This window comes from Dipodomys ordii, unplaced genomic scaffold (genome assembly GCF_000151885.1).
Source record: "Dipodomys ordii isolate 6190 unplaced genomic scaffold, Dord_2.0 Scaffold143, whole genome shotgun sequence".
NCBI lineage: Eukaryota > Metazoa > Chordata > Mammalia > Rodentia > Heteromyidae > Dipodomys > Dipodomys ordii.
The window spans coordinates 2,614,450-2,636,858 of record NW_012267359.1 but is presented as its reverse complement, the minus strand read 5'-3'; the positions used below and the strand labels follow the sequence as shown (position 1 = coordinate 2,636,858).

The 22,409-nt window shown below is 48.2% G+C and overlaps 2 protein-coding genes across 3 annotated transcripts in view; one reads left to right on the top strand and one right to left on the bottom strand.

Moving 5' to 3' along the window:
• Positions 1–321: 321 nt before the first annotated feature.
• Ift22 (intraflagellar transport 22) lies at positions 322–6,025 on the bottom strand. Of its 2 annotated transcripts, XM_013031747.1 has the most exons (5): positions 5,905–6,025; positions 3,432–3,526; positions 3,228–3,317; positions 1,813–2,015; positions 322–506 (listed from the first exon to the last, which is right to left on the bottom strand). In XM_013031747.1, the coding sequence occupies exons 1-5, from the start codon at positions 5,941–5,943 to the stop codon at positions 358–360; spliced, it is 576 nt and encodes a 191-aa protein (XP_012887201.1). In that variant the 5' UTR covers positions 5,944–6,025; the 3' UTR covers positions 322–357. The 2 variants fall into 2 exon arrangements, with proteins under 2 accessions (XP_012887201.1, XP_012887202.1); XM_013031748.1 differs by lacking the exon at positions 5,905–6,025 and having other exon boundaries at positions 3,437–3,523.
• A 19-nt stretch (positions 6,026–6,044) lies between these two features.
• The window catches only part of Col26a1 (collagen, type XXVI, alpha 1), a 54,604-nt gene continuing 38,239 nt past the window's right edge, over positions 6,045–22,409 (top strand). The window contains exons 1-2 of the mRNA XM_013031711.1: positions 6,045–6,205; positions 22,232–22,395. Coding sequence (XP_012887165.1) covers positions 6,045–6,205; positions 22,232–22,395 — 325 coding nt within the window. The remainder of the gene's footprint in view (positions 6,206–22,231; positions 22,396–22,409) is intronic.

Below are 22,409 nucleotides of genomic sequence, written 5' to 3'. Positions count from 1 at the left end.
GTCGTGGGTCTTGAACTCTGGGCTTGGGGCTGTCCCGCACTCTTCAGCTCAAAGGGAACACTCTACCACTTGAGCCACAGCGCCACTTCCGGTTTTTCTTGTAGTGGTTTATTGGAGATAAGAGTCTCATGGACTTTCCTGCCTGGGCTGGCTTTGAACCACGATCCTCATATCTCAGCCTCCTGAGTAGCTAGGATTATAGGCATGAACCACTGATTCTGGCTCTGACGAACTTTCTAGAAGATACGGAGAGTCTCTTCAGTATGTACAAGGCATAGAAAAGGAAATGAGGGTCCCTCCCTGAATGAGAGCTCAGTTCTGCATAAGGAAGAAGCAGATTTTATTGGGAGGTGGTAGTCAGGTAAAAATTAACATCTCCTCCCTGTCTCTGCTCTCAGACACAGAACTGATGATGCTTTTTAAATATTTTACAAATTCCATGCGGATCTCCTCAGGGTTCTCCTCGAGATTGGAGTGTACTAACTTCAGCTTGGTCAAGGGCGGAGCTTAAAAAAGGGAAAGAAAGCTAATTAGGCAGGAACCCAAGATTTCCAGAAGCCAATTTGTGTATGTGTGTATGGTGTGTGTGTGTTTGGGTGTTTGCATGCGCTGCTACTGGAGCTTGAACTCAGGGCCTCACACTTTATCTCTGCTTTCTCCACTCAAGGCCAGTGCTGTATCCTTGGTGCCACACCCTGACCCTGCTTGTTGCTGGTTAGTTTAGACGTGGAGTCTGGCAGACTTTTCTGCTTGGGCTAGCCTCAAAGTATGATCCTCTGCATTACAGGTGTGAGCTTCACGTGCCACATTTCTCCCTGTCTTAGTGTCTGCCTGGCAGCAAAGGCTCCACAACTTGGCCTGGAGGCCTTAAGGCTTCCAACTTGGCAATTCTCAGGGACATGGTGAGCCCACCCAGTACTGAGATACAGCAGGTGCTCCGAAGTGGAGCATAGGTGTGATTTCAAAAACTTTTTTTTTGGCCAGTCCTGAGGCTTCAACTCAGGGCCTGGGCACTGTCCCTGAGCTTCTTTTGCTCAAGCCTAGTACTCTATCACTTGAGCCACAGTGCCACTTCCAACTTTTTTTGGGGGGGGGAGGGGTCCGGTCGTGGGGCCTGAATTCTGGGCCTGGGCACTGTCCCTCAGCTCTTCAGCTCAAGGCTAGCGCTCTACCACTTGAGCCACAGCACCACTTCTAGCTTTTTTCTTTCTGTTTATGTGGTGCTGAGGAATCAAACCCAGGATCTCAGGCATGCAAGGCAAGCACTCTACCACTGAGCCACCTTCCCAGCCCATTTCCAACTTTTTCTGAGTATGTGGTACTGAGGAATCGAACCCAGGGCTTCATGCATGCCAGGCAAGCACTCTACCACCATGCCACAATCCCTCAAAAACATTTTTTTAATCTAAAAAATGAAACCAACCACAAAAATCCCAACTAATATAAAATGCAACTGGCCATGGCTGTACACACCTGTGATCTTGGCACTCAGAAGGCTGAGGCAGGAAGATGATTCTAGCCTGGGCTAAATGGCAAGTCTGAGGCTAGCCTTGGCTACAGGTGAGTGCCACACTACCGGTGAGTATGACTTTTGCTCAAACATACCAAACCAAGCTGGAGGCATGGCTCAAGTTGCAGAGCAGCTGCCTAGCAAGAATTAGGCCCTGAGTTCAAATCCTTGTACTGCCAGAAAACAAACCAAAACCCTCACCCAAATCAAACAAGCAGGACAACACCACAACCCAAGCAGACCAATGGATGCCCACACGTCATTGGGGACAAAAGGAGGGAGACAAATCCATGTGTCCTTACTCAAAGCCAGATTCCCCACATCCCCTCCGGAGCCGGGTTTGTGGTGTGCAACAAGCAGACACTGGGCATCCTGGAGGAACTGCTGCTGGACGAAGCAGGAATACCACATCTTGATCTCCTTCAGGTGACTGGGGATGTCGGCATTGAAGACAATCACCACCCCGTGAGCGTCCTTCATCAGGGCAGGCCAGCAGGACTCAAACCTACAGGGCAAAAACCGTGTCAGCCCACCTTGCCTTAGTTTTTTTTTTTTAACTTGTGCCAATATTGGGGCTTGAACTTAGGGCCTAGCTGGCTTAGACCCTTAGCTTTTTTGCTTACAAGAGTAAAAGCTGGGGGCAGGGGGGGCATGGCTGGGAAGGTGGCTCAGTGGTAGAGCGCTTGCTTTGCATGCATTGAAGCCCTGGGTTCAATTCCTCAGCACCACATAAGTAGAGAAGACCGGAAATGGCTTAAGTGGTAGAGCGCTAGTCTTGAGCTGAAGAGCTGAGGGACAGTGCACAGGCCCAGAGTTCAGGCCCCACTACTGACCAAAAAAAAAAAAAGAGTAAAAGCTGGGTGCCAGTAGCTCATGCCTATACTCCTAGGTACTCAGGAGGCTGAGACTTGAGGATTGTGGCTCAAAGCTAGTACAGACAGGAAAGTCCGAGAGACTCTTATCTCTCAATTAACCACCAGAAAACTGGAAGTGGTGCTGTGGCTCAAATGGGTAGAGCTCATACCTTGAGCTGAAGAGCTCAGGGACAACACCTAGGCCCAGAGTTCAAGCCCCACGACCAATCAAAAAAAAGTTAGTCATCTGTGTACAGCCTACCTTACCTTTTGTGTATTTTGTGTGAGTATGAGACAGGAGAGAGAAAAAAATAAGCTGGGAAGCGAATTTAGAGGTGCCAGACACACTACTAGTGAGCTAAATCTCCCATTTCTCACTGCGAGCTTTATTGCCAGGAGTTGATGGTTCATGTCTCTAATCCCAGTTACTTAAGAGGCTGAGATCTGAGGAATCATGGTTCGAAGACAGCCCAAGCAAAAAAGTCCTTGAGATTCTTATCTCCAATTAACCACTGAAAAGCAAGAAACGGAGCTGTGGCTTAAGTGACAGAGGGCTAGTCTTGAGCAGAAAAAGCCAAGCCAAGAGGAAAGTCCCTGAGCTCAAAACAAACCAAAACCTTTTATCTTTGTATCACTGACTGGTTGAGGAATTCAACTGTATCACAAGGCACTTACTAAAGTTTACCAAGCAATGCATATCCCCAAGGAGCACCATGCTTGAGAACATGTTAGGCCTCATGGCCTGGTACAGATTTTTTTTTCTGTGTCTGGAACCCAGGACGGAGGTGAGTGCTGTAACACTGAGCCACCAGTTTGCTCCTCCAGTCATCTGATAAAACAGAGCTTTTCTAAAGGAAACGTACTTCAGGTCGCCACCGCAGTCCCAGAGCTCGAACTCACACCCCATGCCTTTATTGTTGCTGGTCACATTTGGATTTTCGAATTCCAGGATCCTAAAAGTCAAAATAGCAGCAATATCTTGACTCAGAAGCATCCCATTTGTGGAACCCCCAAAATGCCAGTTATACAGGGTGGGTGACAGCTGTAGACTCTGGGGGCAGGCTCACCTCACCCCTTGGGTTGGGTTGTACTTGGTGATGTCTGAAGACTCTGTGATGTCTGAAGATTCGGTCAGAAAGTTGGCCAAAATGGTTTTCCCACTCTGTGAAGATGAGATAGTGAAGGTCTTTGATGGATCACTCCTTTAACCCCAGCTACTCAGGAGACTTGAGAGCTGAGGGTCATGATTTGAAGCCAGCCTGGCTAGAAACGTCTATGAGACTCTCATTTCCAATTAACCAGCAAAAAAAAGCTGGAAGTGGAGGAGTGGCTCATATGGTAGAGCACTAGCCTTGAATGAAAAAGCTAAGTAAGAGTGTGAAGCACTGAATTCAAGCCTCTCTACTGGCATACACACACAAGCTAGGTGCTGATGGCTCACGCCTATGCCTAGCTATTCAGGAGGCTAAGATCTGAGGATTGCAGTTTGAAGCCAGCCAGGCAGGAGACTCTATCTCTAACTACCAGAAAACTAGAAGTGGAGCTCAAAGTGGTAGTTAGTTTTTGTTTGTTTTGTTTTTGTCCATTGTGGGGCTTGAACTCTGGGCCTGAGCGCTGTCCCTCAGCTCTTCAGCTCAAGGCTAGTGCTCTACCACTTGAGCCACAGCACCACTTCCAGCTTTTCTGCTTATGTGGTGCTGAGGAATCAAACCCAGGGCCTCAGGCATGCGAAGCAAGCACTGTACCACTGAACCACCTTCCCAGCCCTAGAGTGTTAGCTTTGAGCAAAAAAGCTTAGGCAGCCAGGCGCTGGTGGCTCAGGTCTATCATCCTAGCTAGGAGGCTGAGATGTGGGGATTGCAGGCCAAAGCCTGAGCAGGAAAGTCCATGAGACTCTTATCTCCAATTAACCACCAGAAAACTGGAAGTGGCGCTGTGACTCAAGTGATAGAGTGCTAGCCTTGAGCTGAAGAGCTGAGGGACAGCCCCAGGCCCAGAGTTCAAGACCCATGACTGACAAAAAAAAAAAAGCAAAAGCGCAGAGACAATGCCAAAGTCCTGAGATCAAGCCCCATGACCAGAAAAAAGAAAAAAAAAATCTAAATTCACAGGTAATTTCCCAACCTAAACTATGGAGGAAGAAAAAAGAAAAAGAAACTCTCTAGGTGTTTCTGATATGCATGGAAGATGAGAGAACATTGTGTGTGTGTATGTGTGTGTGTGTGTGTATGTATTTATTTATAATATATAACGAATATTATGGGACTGGGTTTTTTGTTTCTTGTCTTTTTGTTGGTCATGGGGCTTGAACTCTGGGCCTGGGTACCTTGAGCTCTTCAGCTCAAGGTGAGAGCTCTACCACTTGAGCTACAGTGCCACTTCTAGTTTTCTCATGGTTAACTGGAGATAAATCTCATGGACTTTCCTGCCCGGGCTGGCTGTGAGATCCTCAGATCTCAACCTCCTGAGTAGCTAGGATTACAGGCATGAGCCACAGGTGCCAGCAAGTACTAGGATTTGAATTTCGGGGTCTGAATCTGCAGGCACTCTAGCACTTGAGCTATGCTCCCAACTTTATTACTTCTGGTTATTATTATTTTTTTTTGGTCGGTCGTGGGGCTTGAGCTCTGGGCCTGGGCGCTGTCCCTCAGCTCTTCAGCTCAAGGCGAGTGCTCTACCACTTGAGCTACAGCGCCACTTGCGGTTTTCTAGTGGTTTATTGGAGATAAGAGTCTCAGGGACTTTCCTTGCCCCGGCTGGCTTTGAACCGTGATCCTCAGATCTCAGCCTCCTGAGTAGCTAGGATTACAGGCGGGAGCCACCTTCTGGTTATTTTTGAGATAGTGTTTTATTGTTTTGCCTAGGCTGGCCTAGGACCCAATCCTATTTACACTTTCTGAGTATCTGAGATGACAGGTATGGAAGTCTTGCCTTTTTACCTCAATTGACCTGGAACCTCTATCCTCCCAATCTCAGCTTCCTTAGTAACTAGAGTTACAGGCATGAGCCATCACACCTGGCTATGGTTCTCTGTGTCATTAACATTCGTTAGGGACAACCCAGGATGGGGGTCAGAGACCCAGACCCTGACTCCTTTTTGTTGTTGTCGGTTGTGGGGCTTGAACTCAGGGCCTGGGCGATCCTGAGTGCTTGTGCTCTAAGTGAGCACTCAACCCATTTGAGCCACAGTGCCACTTCCAGATTTCGGGAGGGGGGGGTAGGGTCATTGGAGATAAGCGTGTCACAGACTATCCTGCCCAGGCTGGCTTGGAACCACGATCTTCAGATCTCAGCTTCCTGGATGTCTAGGATTACCGGCGTGCGGCACCAGCGCACGGCCCTGATTCCAACGATGCCGTTCACTACGCGGCCTCGGTAAGGCGGGACTGCCTAGTAGGGTCAGCGGCGTCCGCCGGGAGGGGACCCTGGGCCTGGGTCGCCAACTCCTGCGGCCCTCTGCACCAAGCCACAGTCGTGGGCCTCCCGTGGTTCCCCGCGATCCCCCAGGCACTCCCCGCACCGCGCCGGGCCCAGCCTCACCTCGCAGGGCCCCACGAAGAGGACCTTGACCTTCAGCATCGCGGCCGGGCCTCGGAGGGGCCGCTTGCGGGTCCTACTGCCGCGGGGGGATTCGGGCGAGCGCAGCTGGCCGCGCGGATTGGCTGGCCTCCCTCGTCCCCATGACGACGGGGAGCGGCGCGCGAGGAACGACGGGAGCCGCGCAGTTCCTGGCTGATTGGCTAGCCGCCCTCGTCTCCATGGCGACCAGGAGCGGCGCGGGGAACGACGGGGAACCAGCGAGAAGTGGTGGAGGGCACCTCCAGAGCCGCGCCTGCATGCGGTGTGGTTCCCTCCAGTTGTGCTGGGACTCTCACCATAATTTGGATGCTCTGGGAGAAGCCGAAAGGGCAACCTGCTGGCGTTGCTTGCCCAATGCCTGCAGTGTGGCTGCTGAGCTCGGTCACTAGGTTGGGCCTTCAATCGTGGAGCAGGGCATTGATAGGAATTCACAGCCTCTCTTTTTTGGGGTGTGTGTGTGTGGTCGTACTAGGTTTTGCACTCGGCCTCAAAGTTTTCTAGGTAAGCGCTGTACCACTGGAACTATGCCTCCAGCCCCCTTTTTGATTTGCGGTGTGTGTGTGTTATACTGGGGCTTGAATCCAGGGCCTGGACGTTGCCCCTGAACTTTCCTGCTCAAAGTGGGCACTACCAGTTACAAAGGAAACAGAGATCATTTCTGGAGAAAGGTGCATCACTCTAGGTTCTGTTATTTAGGTGATTTTATATTTACCACATCCAGCAATTAATATGAGAAAAGAAAGAAAGAAAGCCTGGGGATGGTGGTTCATTCCTATAACCCTAACTACTCAATGGCTGGGAATGTGGCTTAGTGGTAGAGTGCTTGCCTAGCATGCATGAAGCCCTGGGTTTGATTCCTCAGCACCACATTAACAGAAATGGCTGGAAGTGGTGCTGTGGCTCAAGTGGTAAAACACTAGCCCTGGGCACAGAGAGGCTCAGGGACAGAGCCCAGGCCCTGAGTTCAACTCCTAGGACAGGACAGGCTAAATAAATAAATAGATACATTAATTAATTAATAAAATTAGTGAGACTCCCATTTCAGCCAACAAAATTAGTATGGCAGTAAATGTCCATGGGACCATAGGAAGGAGAACTGAAGTCTGAAGCTGGCGCTGGGCAGAAAGCATGAGACCTAATCTGAAAAAGAACAAAAGGATAGAGGGCTGGGGCATGGCTCTAGTGGTAGAGCACCTGCTCAGCAAGCTCTAGAAGCTTGAGGCCCTCCAGAACTGCCAAAAAGAAAACATATGTGTTAGGTTCTGCCAGAAAACCATGCAGACATCCAGGCACAAAGAACAAAGAAAAGGTTTATTGCCAACAAGGGGACTGGCAAGACCCCTCTCACAAGAGAGAAGTGCCGGCTATTGTTGGGGGTGACCTATATAATCTATGAGGCTAGGGCGCGGAGACCTTGGTGTGGACATGTGAACCAGATGCTTCATTATGATGGGCTAGGATTTATTGTAGCTGCCCAAGTGGTAGATAAGGGGTATGCAGTTGTCCAGACTTGAAGGCCACTCTAAAGGGATGTTGTTGCCTTATATGGCTGTAACTGACCCAAAGGAATGCCATCTGAAGGTGAAGGTGGGAAGGTGGAGGCTGATTTCTTTTCTGCCTTTACCAAATGGGCCTAGTGTTGCCTAGGAGAAGAGCATGCTAAGCTATGAGAGAGGAGGCTATAGAGATAACAGTATGGCTGGGAAGTTGGCTCAGTGGTAGAGCGCTTGCCTTGCATGCATGAGGCCCTCGGTTCGATTCCTCAGCACCACATAAGCAGGGAAAAAAAGCCGGAAGTGGCATTGTGGCTCAAGTGGTAGAGCTCTAGCCTTGAGCTGAAGAGTTGAGGGACAGTGCCCAGGCCCAGAGCTCAGCCCCACAACCGGACCAAAAAAAAAAAAAAAAAAAGAGATAACAGTATGAAAGAGAAAGTAACATGAAAACACCACCACCCCTCAATCAAAGTCCAATTTATCAAACTTCAAAATAAATATACTTAAATTCTGGATATTGATGGCTTGCACCTGTAATCCTAGCTATTCAGGAGGCTGAGATTTAAGGATCACAGTTCAAAGCCAGCATGGGCAAGCAAACCAGGAGACTCTTCTCTCCAATTAATCAGCAAAAAGCTCAAGTAGTAGCCAGCCTTTAGTGAAAAAGCCAAGTGAGATCAACAGGCCAGCACAACACACACACAGACATGAAGAGGAAGAAGAAGGAGGAGGAGAAGGAGAAGAAGAGGAAAATAGAAAAAATGTTTCTGTCCTGTGAGTTCCTACTTAATTTTTGGCAGGATTACGTATTCCCAGGTGGTAACTTTATTACTAATGCTTCATATAAATGTCCTTTTGTGTTCAATAAAATATGAAGTCAGGTGCCAATGGCTCATGCCAATAATCCTAGCAATTTGAGAGGCTAAAATTTGGACAATTGTAGGTTGAAATCAGCCCAAGCAGGGGATCCCTATTCTTCCAGCTTTTTTTTTTTTGGTCCGGTCGTGGGGCCTGAACTCTGGGCCTGGGTGCTGTCCCTCAGCTCTTCAGCTCAAGGCTAGACTCTACCACTTTGAGCCACAGCTCCACTTCCGGTTTTCTGGTGGTTCATTGGAGATCAGAGTCTCAGACTTTCCTGCCTGGGCTGGCTTTGAACTTCAATCCTCAGATCTCAGCTGCCTGAGAGCTAGGATTACAGCCACTAGCACCTGGAAGTCCCCATTTGTAGGGCACACGGGCAGCAAAGATGGCGCTGAGAGGGAGTTGAGTGGGCAGAGCCCAGATTTGTTTACATTCAGTGTGTAAACAGCTCAGGAAAGCTTAGGTGCTTAGGTGATAGGGTGTGACCTTTACAGTGATTGGTTGGTTCCTTTTCTTCCCCTCCCATGCCACGAGGTCTTTTGCTTTAAAAAGTGCTTGCTGTGTGGTAATAAATGAGTTCCTGCTTGACTGGACTCCCTGCTGTGTCTGATTGTCTCTGGGGCTAAGGGAGGCTGGGGACCAGGCAAGCTGTGCACTTACCTTTCCTTGGACCCTGTCCGGTCTTCCATGGGATGGATGAAGACTTGAAATCTAGTGCCCAACATGGGGCACGAAAGGAAAATATACCAGCCGAGGCTAAGCGGTCTGTCAGGGTAAGTGAAACTCTTAGTATGGGTAATGCTATTTCACAGAAGGAGGAGGAGGAGGCAACATTAGGCCTAGAGGGAGTAAAGGAGGACTTGAGAAGTGAGAAGGAAAAGGAATGGGTCAAATTCGACCGAGAAAGCACTGATCAGACAGAAGCATGCACAGTGGAAGTCAAAATGAGGGTGAAGGTTACCCCTCTGACTCGGGTGCCCCTGACGGTCCTAGGCCCCCACTCTATTCCACCAATTGGGGGGGAGGTACGGCACCCTATGTGACCCTACAGAGGGACCTGTGAGACCCGGACCCCTACTGACCTTCCATGGAGGGGCCGAGGGCTGGGGAAGCAACCTGTGCGAAGGCCTACCCTGTAAAGGAGGAGCCCGGGAGCCTGGACCCTGGGCCACAGGATTCACTTCCCCAAGAGTATCCGGTCAATCTGGCACCAGGAGCTAACAGGCCCTTGGAATGGTATCCATGGGAAGCTAAGGATCTTAAAGAGCTTCGCAAGGCGGTGGCAGAGGATGGCCCAAACTCTCCTTGGGCCCAGACCCTAGTACAGGACATTGCTTATTACCCATGTGTCCCTGAGGACTGGCTGGATGTGGCCAAAGCCGTCCTCACCAGTTCTCAGTTTATTAAATGGTATGCCTTCTTTAAGGAGGAATGCAGAGTGCAGGCGGAGAATAACCGGCAGGCTCAACCCGAGATACCTATTACTTATGCCATGTTAACAGGGATGGGGGAAGGGTACTCCACTGGCGTCCAACAGGCCGCAATACCTGGCCCGTACCGTGACCAGGTGAGGCAGGCAGGACTTGCCACGTGGTACAAACTGGATGATGGGCCCAGAGTCCCCCATAGCAGGAGTGAGACTGGGTGAGCCTCTACCTGATTTTATAGACCAAGTAGATCAATTTGTAAAGCTACTGGTTTGGGAAGGGATGAATGCAGACCACTGCCCGGCCTGCGAGGGGTTGAGAGAGAGTTCCCTGAGCAGGTGGGTGGTGGCCTCGCAGGATGTGGGAATGCAACAGCACCAGTCCCTATCACTAGCTTTAGCTTTACAGGCTCAGACATCTGCAATGACTGAGGCTATTACCCAGGCGCTGGCAGCCCAGGGCCAAGGAACCCCAAGACCATCGGGGAGAGGGACTTGTTTTAAATGAGAACAGGAAGGCCCCTTTAAGCAGGACTATTCACAACAATCCCCCCCCACTAACTGGCTGGTGGTGGGGGTCCAAATCGCCCCCTATACCTGCCCCAGGTGCAGGAAGGGATGCCATTGGAAAAAGGATTGTCAATCCAAAGTTGATTTAGATGGGAAGCCTTTAAACTAGGGGAGAGAAGTCCTCCAGCCCCATTAACTCAAGGAGGAACCCCCTCTGCTGGGAGGTCCAGGCATCCTCATGGCAGGACGACCCAGACCCACTGGACCGTCCCCCTGTGGAAGGACTCCCCCCTAAAATGAGTATTTTCATAGGCGGGAAGTGGTTTCACTGCCTAATTGACACGGGGGCAGATCAAACCATACTCAGGGAGGAGGAAGTGCCCTCGGACCGGAAGCTTGCACCTGGGCCCCCGACATTGGATGTAGGGGGCAACTCCCAGTCCAAAGAGACAGTCACCCTTATGAAATGGACTAGCCCAGATGGAGAGCAGGGAAAGATACGCCCTCTAGTGGCAAAAAGCCTCACCGCCAACTTACTAGGGCAAGACATGCTGAGACAAATGGATGCTGTGGTCACTACAGACCATCCTGAATGGAGAAGCAGCACAAAGGCTTAAATGGGATCTAGAGGGAGTTAAGGAAAAGGACTTTTTTTAAACTTTCATAATTACAAAGAAGGACATAAGGGACCTGCTCGGGTGCACCCTAAAGGCCACTGCCCCCCCCCAGTACCTCCCATTGGGTGGAAGCCAGGAAGCCCTATTTGGGTGGAGCAGTGGCCATTGACCAAACCTAAACTTGTAGCCCTCCACCTTCTGGTGCAGGAACAGATAAACCTTGGGCACATATGCCCTACTATGAGTCCTTGAAACACACCTGTATTTATTATCCAAAAAGCATCCGGGGGCTGCCGCATGCTCCAAGATCTATGTAAGGTAAATGAAAGGATGGAGCTAGTAGGAACACCCCTAAGAGGCATGCCCTGGACCCCTGCTATACCTTCAGAATATACCTTGGTTGTGATTGATATTAAAGGTTGTTTTTTTTCCTATCCCCCTGCATCTGGATGACTGCGAGAAGTTTGCCTTCTCCATCCCGTCTCTTAATTTTTCCCAGTCTGATTGGAGGTTTGAATGGACAGTGCTGCCACAGGGAATGGCCAATAGCTTGGCCTTTTGCCAACAATACTTGGCCACACTTTCTGGGCCTGTGCTGGTTTCAAATAACTCCCTTGCCTATGCCTACATGGATGATATAATTCTGGAGCACCAAGACCAGAGCCGCCTGGAGGGCCTTCTGGCCCAGGTTCTCACCGTATTTAAAAAAAGGGGGGGTTACCATAGCCCTCAATAAAATTCAAAAGGTACCTCCTTTTAAGGTGCTCGGAACCCACTTTACCTTGACTCAGGCCAGCCCCCTTAAGCCTTTGCTGGATATTCCAGCCTCCCTGACCTTAACCCAACTTCAGAGCTGTTTAGGGGAAATCAATTGGCTGTTGCCATGGGTTCCAATCCCTAAAGATAGTCTTGTGCCCTTATTTGCCCTACTAAAAGACAGGACGCCCCAAGAAGTTATTACAATTACAGACAGCCATCAGGAAATATTTTTGCAGTTCCAAAAAGCCCTGGATGAAGTTTCCCTGAAGAGGTATTCTATTTTTGAGCCCATTTCCCTTTGGTTATTTGCGGTTGTTACATTGATTTCTGCCACGCCACCTTCTGCGGAGTCTGTGTGAAAGATCGCATTAGACAAAGAGCTTCAAGGAAGCATGCCTGCAGGAAGGGGGTGTTGGTTCAAGGCTTCCATACACTTGGCTGCACCTTTATAGCCTCTATCTTTATTCTTACTACATTCTTCTTGGCTGTACATTCATTGCCTTTATTCTCATTTTGGCTATTTTTCTATTGATCCGCGAACAGAGCATGTTGTATCTTTCCAGTCCAATAGAGACGGCTTCTCTAAGTAATAAAGACTAAGACCAAAGATCAAATGTGGGCAATCCCCCAATCAATCTATCATCTGATGTGACGTTGCCTCCAGAAACTCCTACAACTTCACAAGTGGTTTTGCAGCTCACGCATAGTAAATATAGAGACTTAAAATTTCCAGATATGTCCAACAGACAAAATCAATGAATTAAACTAAGTTAGAAAGAGTTATCCCAGTAGTTCAGAGAGTTCTGAAAAAAAAAAAGGGACCTCTGATTATAAAAGAAAAAGATTCTCCCAACAGTTATGATTAAGTTTAGTCCAACTTATGTTATAGGGAATAGATGGTGGTTTCACACAAAATATAAAGTTAGTAACATCATATTTCCTGAACCAACTGAAGAACCATTTCCTTATACAGAAGCTTATAAAGATGAAAATAGTTGGATAAAAATAAAAATAAAGGGGCTGGGAAGGTGGCTCAATGGTAGAGCACTTGCCTTGCATGCCAGAGGCCCTGGGTTCGATTCCTCAGCACCACATAAGCAAAAAGAAAAAAGCCGGAAGTGGTGATATGGCTCAAGTGGTAGAGTGCTAGCCTTGAGCTGAAGAGCTGAGGGACAGCGCCCAGGCCCAGAGTTCAGGCCCCACGACTGGACCCCCCCCCAAAAAAAGAGTACAATATAAGTACAGCTCTGTTTTAGGTTTGTTAATTATTAAACATCAAAAGGCTGAATAGATGACATATTCTATTAAACAATATGCTAGATTTGTTTCGCACCACTTAGCTTAAACAGTTGGTGGGATAGTCATCAATTTTCATGTAATTCATCAATGCTTTGCCTTTTAAAAAAATTGATTATGTGCTTAAATAAACAAAGAGTCTATGTCACAATCACACAGTGTATAAAAATGTTAATTCTCAATAAAGACACACTCAGATGCAACTGTTTTGAGTCTGTGTCTGTTTGTCACTTCGCTGACTCCTTGCCCACCTATCCCTAAATCCCTGTCCCGTCGGTTCCAATGCTCCGGCTGAGCTGGTCTGTCGCAGATTTCTGCAGTTTTAACTCAAAGTGGGGAGTCATTAGAGTGGGTTCACACCCCCTGGGGGGGCACACTTCAGCGTCCAATGCTATCATCAAGGGAAAGGACCCAAGCCCAAAGGCATGATGGCCTGACCCTCACTCCATTGTTATTCCTTTTCGGATGGCAGACGTTGAGTGACTGGTCTTGCTCTCTCCCTGGAGGGGTTTCTAGGCCAAATTGACTGCCATTACAGGCCATCCAAATGGACTGTCATGTTATGGTGACTTCTCCTCAAAATGCCTTCTCTGTTTTCTCCTACACCTATTCCTGGCGCCCTCCATGTTTTTATTGAGCCAACAAAGATTTCAACCTTGTCAAGGGTCAGCACAATATAAAGAAATGCTGGCCATAATTATGGCCCTTCAGGACATTCAAAAACCCTTTAATTTGTATTCTGATAGCCTATATATGATTAACTTGCTCCCTCATATTCCCCAGGCATATATTAAGCTGGATGAAAACCCTATTTCCCCTCTTGGTTACCAGTAAGAGCCTATTAGAAGGGCGGGGAGCCCCTATTCATATTCAACATTTGAGAGGGCATTCAAAACTTCCTGGGTTTTTATCCCGAGGCAATAATTGGGGGGACCAGTTAGCTACTGGCCCACAAGCATTAATGTTACAAGAGGCCACCTGTTTGCATGACTTAACCCACATTAATTGGAGAGGTCTTCAACATAGGTTTCCTCAGATTCCTGTAAAGGACCTCAAAAGGATAGTACATACCTGCAAAACATGCCAGCCCTTCTTAAAAGTACCCCCGTTACAACCACCAGGGGTAAAAAAAGGGGGTAAATCCCAGAGGCTTTAAACCTAATGTCCTCTGGCAAATGGATGTTACTCATTTCCTAGCCTTTGGTAAGTTTAAATATATCTTTGTCTCTATAGATACCTACTCAGGAGCATTCTGGGCCACAGCACATACAGGAGAAAGAACTAAACATTCACAAGCACATTTTCTTCAATGCTTTGCCACCTTGGGTCTACCAGCACAAGTTATAAACCGATAATAGATCCTGTTTTGTTAGTAAAGCAATGTCAGAGTTTTTTGACAAATGGCATGTTAATCATATTGTAGGAATTACCTATAATCCCCAAGGCCAAGCAATTATAGAAAGAAATCACCAATGTCTTAAGGAGCAATTATTAAAACAAAAAGGGGGAGTTAGCCCCCATATACAGTTACAGATAGCTTTGTTTACTCTTAACATTTAAAAATTTCCAAAATGGGCAACTGAATCCAAATTTCAGAAGCACTGGGGACAACTAAATCCTAAACCCCAAGTGAAAGTCAGGTGGAAGGACCCCCTGACACAGCAATGGAGAGGACCTGACCCCCTGGTTAGCATGGGCAGGGGATTTGGATGCGTTTTTCCCATAGGGGAGACAGCCCCCATTTGGATCCCGGCCAGGAACCTTAAGTTTTTACCCATTTCCTCTATTGGATCCAGGCCAGGAACCTTAAGTTTTTACCCATTTCCTCTATACAGGAGGATGCCCAGGGATAAACTCACCAACAAGGAAAGAGCTAATTATTTTAATGTTACCTGCTCTAATTGTTTTTTTACTAATTGCTTGTATAGTGGCATTACTGAATCCATACTTATTGGGGTTTTTTTTGTTTTTGTTTTTGGTCAGTTGTGGGGCCTGAACTCTGGGCCTGGGTGCTGTCCCCCAGCTCCTCAGCTGTAGACCAGCTCTCTACCACCTGAGTTTCAGCCTCACTTCCGATTTTTTCTGCTTATGTGTTGCTGAGGAATCGAACTGAGGGCAAGCACTCTACCACTGAGCCACCTTCCCAGCTCCCATACTTATTGTTAAACAACCACCTTTTATTACGCTTCCTGTAAACATGCCTAAAACTTGGTATGAAGATTCTGGTATTCAGGTGTTAAGACAATTGAAAGAACTAATGGGCCCTCGTCGATTTGTTGGGCTACTTATAGCTGGTATTTTGGCCTTTATTTCATTAGCTGCCTCCGCAGCGGCAGCTGCTATGGCGCTAACACAGAATGTACAAACTGCCCATTATCTTAATCAGCTTGCTCATAATACTACACAGGTTCTACACTTTCAAGGCTGGGTTGATGAAGAGGTAGAACAAAAACTAGAGACATTGTATGAGTCAGTATCATCTTTAAAAAACAAGTCTGAGCTCTGCAATCTTTACAGCCAGTGTGCTGTCATGCCAGGTTTGATTTCATTTGTGTGACCCCCTCATTTATAAAATGAATCAAGTTATTCATGGGGAAAAGTTGTAACACATCTCAATAGTATTTGGCACCATAATAACTTGTCTCTAGATCTTTTTCAACCCCACAGGCAAATAGCTGGATTAGAACAAGGCCCACCTCTGGACTCTGAAGTGGCAAAGACTGCTAAAAAAAACTGTTTGAACAATTTCAACGCTGTATCCCATCCCTGACAAATGTTAAAGGATTGCTAATGACATTGCTTGGCCTGGGAATGCTTTTGCTGATGGTTTTTCTATGTCTTCCTTGCATTATATGTGCACTACAAAACTCTTACGAGCTTAGCCGGCCAATTACATAAGATCAAGCTCCATGTGAATGAATTCCCCCCGAGAGGAATCGCAGCCAGAGACAAGTAAGAGGGGGTGCCAGTCTGACTAACCTAAGACAGGGCCTTCAGCTTTGCTCTGAAGTTCCCAATGACGGGTAAGGCAGACAAGGTAATCCACCCAACCTAAGACAGGCAGGTTCGCTTCTTTAAACAAAGACGGGGGAGTTGTTGGGAGCCGACAGTAAAGCTCAAAGGTCATCTTGACCCCTGTGCTCGCTTGAAGGCACGTACAAGGAACTGGCTTACTTGAAAGACACCAGGTGCCCGGGATTGCTTTGCTATGTCTGCAGAGTTTGTTTTACTTTCAACCAGTTGACCTTGTCTTGTTTTTACTGCACTCTGTTTTTACTGAAATTTTCCTTGTTTTTCTGGACTATAGTAGAACAGCCTGAGTGTGGGGGACCACAAGGATGCACCGTGCTGCATGTGTAGAACTCCCGATACCCAGGCTGCTCCCATGCTCTGAAGAGGACGACCTTACGAGATACTGACTTTTATATATGCCCAGGAAGTAATCGAACTGCTTCGGACATTTCTAACTGTGGTGGGACTGACGTTTATTATTGTGCTAGGTGGGGATGTGCGGTAACTGGGATGGACTCTTGGATCACCCACAAGGACCCTATCCTTGTCTGGCTTATCTCGACTCCCAGACTTGCCTCGAACCCCCTGCATGGCCAATGCTATTCTTACCGATGCAATCCTGTTAAAATAACCTTTACAGAGGAGGGAAAAGGATAACTAACTAGGAGGTGGGAAGGATGTGGGGGTTGCGATTATATCAAAAATGATAGAGCTCAAGAGAGCCAACTTGTGGCTCTCCGTGTACATTATGATAAGCTCAGTGCCGAAGATTACCCCCTTCCTTAGGCGAACCTCAGAAAGATGAGGTGCCAATTGGGCGAACTTCGTAAGAGGTGTCCTGACTCGAACTTCAGCAAAGAGGTGGGTCTGCCATTCAAACAAAAAGGGGGAATCTGTAGGGCACATGGGCAGCAAAGATGGTGCTGAGAGGGAGTTGAGTGGGCAGAACCCGATTTGATTTATTTATGTTCAGTGCTGTAAACAGCTCCTACAGCTCCTGAAAGCTTAGGTGCATGATAGGGTGTGACCTTTACAATGATTGGTTGGTTCCTTTTCCTCCCCTCCCATGCCATGTGGTCTTTTGCTTTAGAAAGTGCTTGCTGTGTGGTAATAAACGAGTTCCTGCTTGACTGGACTCCCTGCTGTGTCTGATTGTCTCCTGGGCTAAGGGAGGCTGGGGAATGAGTGAGCTGCGCACTTACCTTTCCTTGGACCCTGTCTGTCTTCTGAGGGACCGATGAAGACCCTACACCCATTCTTTCAGTGAACAAAGATCTGTAATGCCTTCTTGGTACATGGAAATGGCCTTGTATCTTAGTCTGCACATAATGATTTATTTACTATCACCCTGGGAAGCAATTGCTTCTGTATTCCATTAACATCCCATCTTCTAAGGGAGGGGCTTATTCATGTTTGGTTTCTTGGGCCTAGCTCTATGCCTGGCACACAGTAGTTGTCAGTAAATGTCAGTCCCTTCTGGGCACTGGTGGCTTTTACCTGTAATCCTAGCTACTCAGGAGGCTGAGGTCTAGAGGATTGTGTTCCAAGCTGGGAAAAACTCTTTATTTCTAACTAACCAGCAAAAAGCTGGGCTGGAGGTGTGGTTCAATTGATAGAACACAAGCTGTGAGCAGGAAAGCCAAATGAGATAATTCAAATTTGGGATTATTATTATTGTAAATTATTGGGAGATTTTGTTCCACAACTTTTAATTAGAAGAAGTTGACTTCAGACTTGCTTCATACTTGGCCTTCAGTCCTGAAGCTTGTAGGGTGAAATTGGATGAGTTGAAGACTACATGAACTAAGACTTTTTTTTCCCCTCTTGTTTCAGTGACTCGATGGAATAAAATCTCTCACTTGCAGAAAAAACAACCATAAAGAAACAATTTTGACATATTTCAAATCCTCTTCATAAATTGTTGAAAAGATTTAATATAACCGCCAGTCATAAAATATTTAATTTGAGCTGACCCTCTCTGATCCCAGTGATTACACAGACAGTTTTTATTACTGAAGAATAAATTGTGGATTTCCTATGATTCAAGACGATAAAAATTCCTTTCATCCACCTCCCGTATAATACTGAGATTTGAACATTTTCACTTTAGTTCTCAGAGATGGAAATGCTCACAAAATGGTTTGTAACCTGCTAGTGTGTGTGTGTGTGTGTGTGTGTGTGTGCGCTGGTACTGGGGCTTGACCTCATGACCTAGGCCCTATCCCTGAGCTTTATTTTGCTCAAGGCTGGAGCTCTACCACTTGAGCCACAGCTCCATTTCTGGCTCTTTGCTGGCTAATTTGAGATAAGAGTCTCATAGATTTCCCTTCACTGGCTGGCTTCAAACTTCAATCTTTAGATCTCAGCCTCCTGAGTAGCTGGAATTACAGCTGTGCTCTTTGACACCCAGCAGGAAAAATCTCATAACCATCGCACTCATGTTCAGCCTTGGCCACTTCCAGGGTGTGCAGAAAGCACAGGGCATTCAACACTAAGGTGTGTTCCAGGACAAGCTCAGGGAGAGAGCCACCCAGTGCCACAGGACAGGGCACAAGGGCTGGGCCTATGTCCCCTGGAAAAAGGACCCTCAGTGTGGCAGCATGCCTGACATCAGCTTGAGATGTTTGGCAGATTCTTATTTGCCAAGAGATCCTTACCGGAGGCTTTGGAAATAGCGGAGGGAATGCATCAAATCGTTTGTGACAGAGACCATGAAAATGAGAATTTCATTTGCAGAGGAGCATGTCAAAAGACACGGAGACACACAGCTTTGGCCAAATGACCGCAGGCCATTCTTATGGTCATATGGAACGCGTTATGAATCCGGGGAATACTGCAAAGCGAGACACAAGTACGCACTGGCTGTGGGGTCCCGGAAGATAGTCCCACGGGGAAGAAAGCTGGCCTGACAGTGAAATCAGCTTGCAGGGACTAGCCCCTTCCTCTATACCATTCCTCCCCCCCCCTCCTCCTTTGTTTACCCTTCACATCCCTTCCCAGCCTCCCCCCCCCCCCCCCATTCCACTCATTGTCAATTCCCAAGTGATCTTGTTTTGTTTTACCTGTCAAGGGGCTTGAATTGTGGCCCTGGGCACTGTCCCTGAGCTCTTTAGCTCCAGGCCAGTGCTCTAACTCTTAAGCTACAGTGCCACTTCTAGTTTTCTGGTGGTTAATTGGAGATAAGAATCTCAGGGAGGGCTGGGAAGGTGGCTCAGTGGTAGAGCGCTTGCCTTGCATGCCTGAGGCCCTGGGTTCAATTCCTCAGCACCACATAAGCAAAAAGAAGAAAGCCGGAAGTGCTGCTGTGGCTCAATTGGTAGCGTGCTCACCTTGAGCTGAAGAGCTGAGGGACAGCGCCCAGGCCAAGTTCAGGCCCCATGACCGGACCCAAAAAAAAAAATCTCAGGGACTTTCCTGCCTGGGCTGGCTTTGAACCTCCATCCTCAGCCCTCAGCCTCCTGAGTAGCTAGAATTACAGGCGTGAGCCACCCACACCCTGCAACATGCAGTCACTTTGATGAGGCTGTGTGAAGTCTGGGAAGTCCAGGTGAAAAGGAAAATTCAGTCAGGATCTCCCTTGACAGCTACATTCATTCTGCCGGCATTTAGTCCTGGCAAAGGACAGAAAGCTTGAGCCATACAAAGCAGCCCTTGTGGTGGTGACAGACTGGCTCCTTACACTTTCGTCTGTAAAGACCCCACACAGCTGTGACCCGGGCTTTAGGAGGACCCTGTAGGGAAATGGCACCATACCTGCCTCCCTTGAACTCATGGAGAATTGCAGGATCCCTGCCTCTACGGGTAGTTTGGAGCTACATACTGAGCCTGGGTGTGGGAGGACCCCTGTTTTACATTAACAGGAAGATTTATTACACCAAGAGGTCAATATTTGCCTTGGCCTCAGCCTGGTGCATATGTACCTCCATGTCCAGTGTTTCTTTCTGCTGACTGCTGCGGAAGCAAAGCTCTGTCTTTTGTCTGTGGATGGGACACTGATTAAGATTTTATCAGAAAGGCCTGCAGATACCATGCTGGCAAAGATGCTCTGAGGATGCTTTGCCTGTGTATCATCAAGAAGTCTGAACCCAAGGGCTGAGAAGGTGGCTCAGAGGTAGAGTGTTTGCCTTGCATGCAAGAGGCCCTGGGTTCAATTCCTCAGCACCACATAAGCAGAAAAAGCCTGAAGTGGCGCTGTGGCTCAAGTGGTAGAGCACTAGCCTTGAGCCAAAGAGCTGAGGAACAGCGCCCAGCTCCAGAGTTCAAGCCCCAGGACAAAAAATAAATAAAAAAAATAAAAAATCTGAACCCTAGCTGGGGGTGGGTTTCTATTGCAGTGTGTGGTCATAGCATGCACAAGACCCTGGGTTCCAACATTGCATTAACTAATTAATGTTTTCATTTTCATTAGTGTCTGGGTTTAAATTCAGGGCCTTGTGCTTGCTCAGCTTATGTTCTATCATTGGATCCAGGCCTCCAGCCTGGCTTTTTGCTGGTTGATTGAATGTAAGACTCTCGTGGGCTTCTCTTTCTGGGCTAGCCTCAAACCATGATCATCAGATCTCAGCTTCCTGGAGTCCGCTAGAGGCTCTGGTGCCCTGCTCCATCTCTAAATGTTGTGTTGTTGTTGATCATGGGGCTTGAACTCAGGGCCCAGGCACTGTCCCTGAGCTTTATCATTCAAAGATAGTGCTCTACCACTTTGAGCCACAGCTCCACTTCTGGTTTTCTGGTGGTTTAGTGGAGATGATAGCCATATGGACTTTCCTACCCAGACTGGCTTTGAACCCTGATCCTCAGATCTCAGCTTCCTGAGTAGCTAGGATTCCAGGCGTGAGCCATCAGTACCCAGCTCCATCTCCAAACATCTGATGCTGTATTTCTCAGAGGAGCACAGGCTTTCGCTTCTCTGGAAGTTTCCATGTGTAATCAGGATGGCAAGGGCACAAGATTGGAAATAGACAGGCACATATGTGGAGAATGGAGCAGAGGCCTCTGGGGCAGAGCTGCGGGGGTGGAGGCGGCAGCTGTAGCAACACCAGCAAGGAATTTTCTCACTCAGCACCCACTGGCTGCATACTTTATCTTTGAAGGAATGCAAATTACACCTTCCACCCAGTGCTGGTGCTGTTTGTTTTAAAATATATTTAAATCTTTGACCACACAGTAAAATATACAGTTTTGTCCTCTGAGAAAGGAGCAACTATTCCAGACTGTTGAGCCCTATTGGCTGGTCTCACTTCGATGTTTTATTTTTTTCTTTTTTAATTAAAACTTTGTTTCCCCTGTAGTATTGGAGTTTGAACTCTGGGTCTCTTGGCTTGCCTGGCAGACCATTTGAACCAAGCTGCTAACACTCGAGCCACTCCTCCCCCCCCGCCACGCCCACTACAGCAAACCACGCTCCTTAGTTTAAGGCACGTTGCTGTTAGAAGCCTTGGGCCACGCCCCTTTCGTGTAAACCACGCCCCCATGGTTAAAGATGTTTGGCGTCCTTCACCCTTTACCGAAGTCCTGGCAAAGTTAATCATCTTTAATATTTATTGAGTGTGGCACCAAATACTTGATGTGACTGGCTCATTCGGGTCCTTCAGCGAGTGGCAGGCACACAGAATTCACCCTCTACCTGTCCGCTGGCCAGCATGAAGCTGAAGCTATTGTCCAAGACGAGACCACTAGGGCCAGACCGAGAGCACCTTACCGCAGTCCTGAAGTTTCGGGAATGTTCTTTATTCTTTCTCTAAGCACCTTTGCCCTAAAACAGGCATGAGCTGGGTGGCATTGTGTCATCCCTCACTTGTCCTTGTTCCCTCCAGCGTGGTGGGTAGCCTGTGGCGCTGGAGGAATGAGTTTAGGATAACCTGTGAAGCTGGTGTGGTGGTGCACATCTGTAATCCTGCCCACCTACTCGGGAGGCTGAGCTCGCCGATCCTGTCTCAAAAATCAGAACCTAGAAGTGGGGAGGGACACCAGGGTGGCTCACGCCTATGATCTCAGCTACGCATGAGGCCGAGGCTCGGGGGCCCAAGCCAGCCCAGAGCAGGAAAGCCCAGGAGATTCTTATTTCCAATGAACCAGCAAAAAACAAACAAACAAAAAAACTCCACCTTAAGTGGAGGCGTGGTTCAAGTGGTAGAGCTCCAGCCTTGAGTTAAAAAGCTCAGGGACGGGGGGCCTAGGCCCTGAGTTCAGGCCCCAGGACACACACACACACACACACACACACACACACACACACGCGCGCGCGCGCGCGCGCGCATATGGCAGGATGGATGCGTGGCGAGGTGTGGGCGAACGGGGAGCCCCCTGGCCGCCAGCTGCCCCCACTACTGCCATGCTGTGACCCAGCGACTCCTGCGCAGAGGGGCGCGTGTGCCCCCCTCTCCAGCTCCACGGCAGTCGTTCGAGCCTCAGTTTCCACCTCTGAACTACGGGGATGATTACCCCCGGTTGGAGAGGGGAAACCGCGAGTCGGGAGGAGGTGCGGACCCCAGG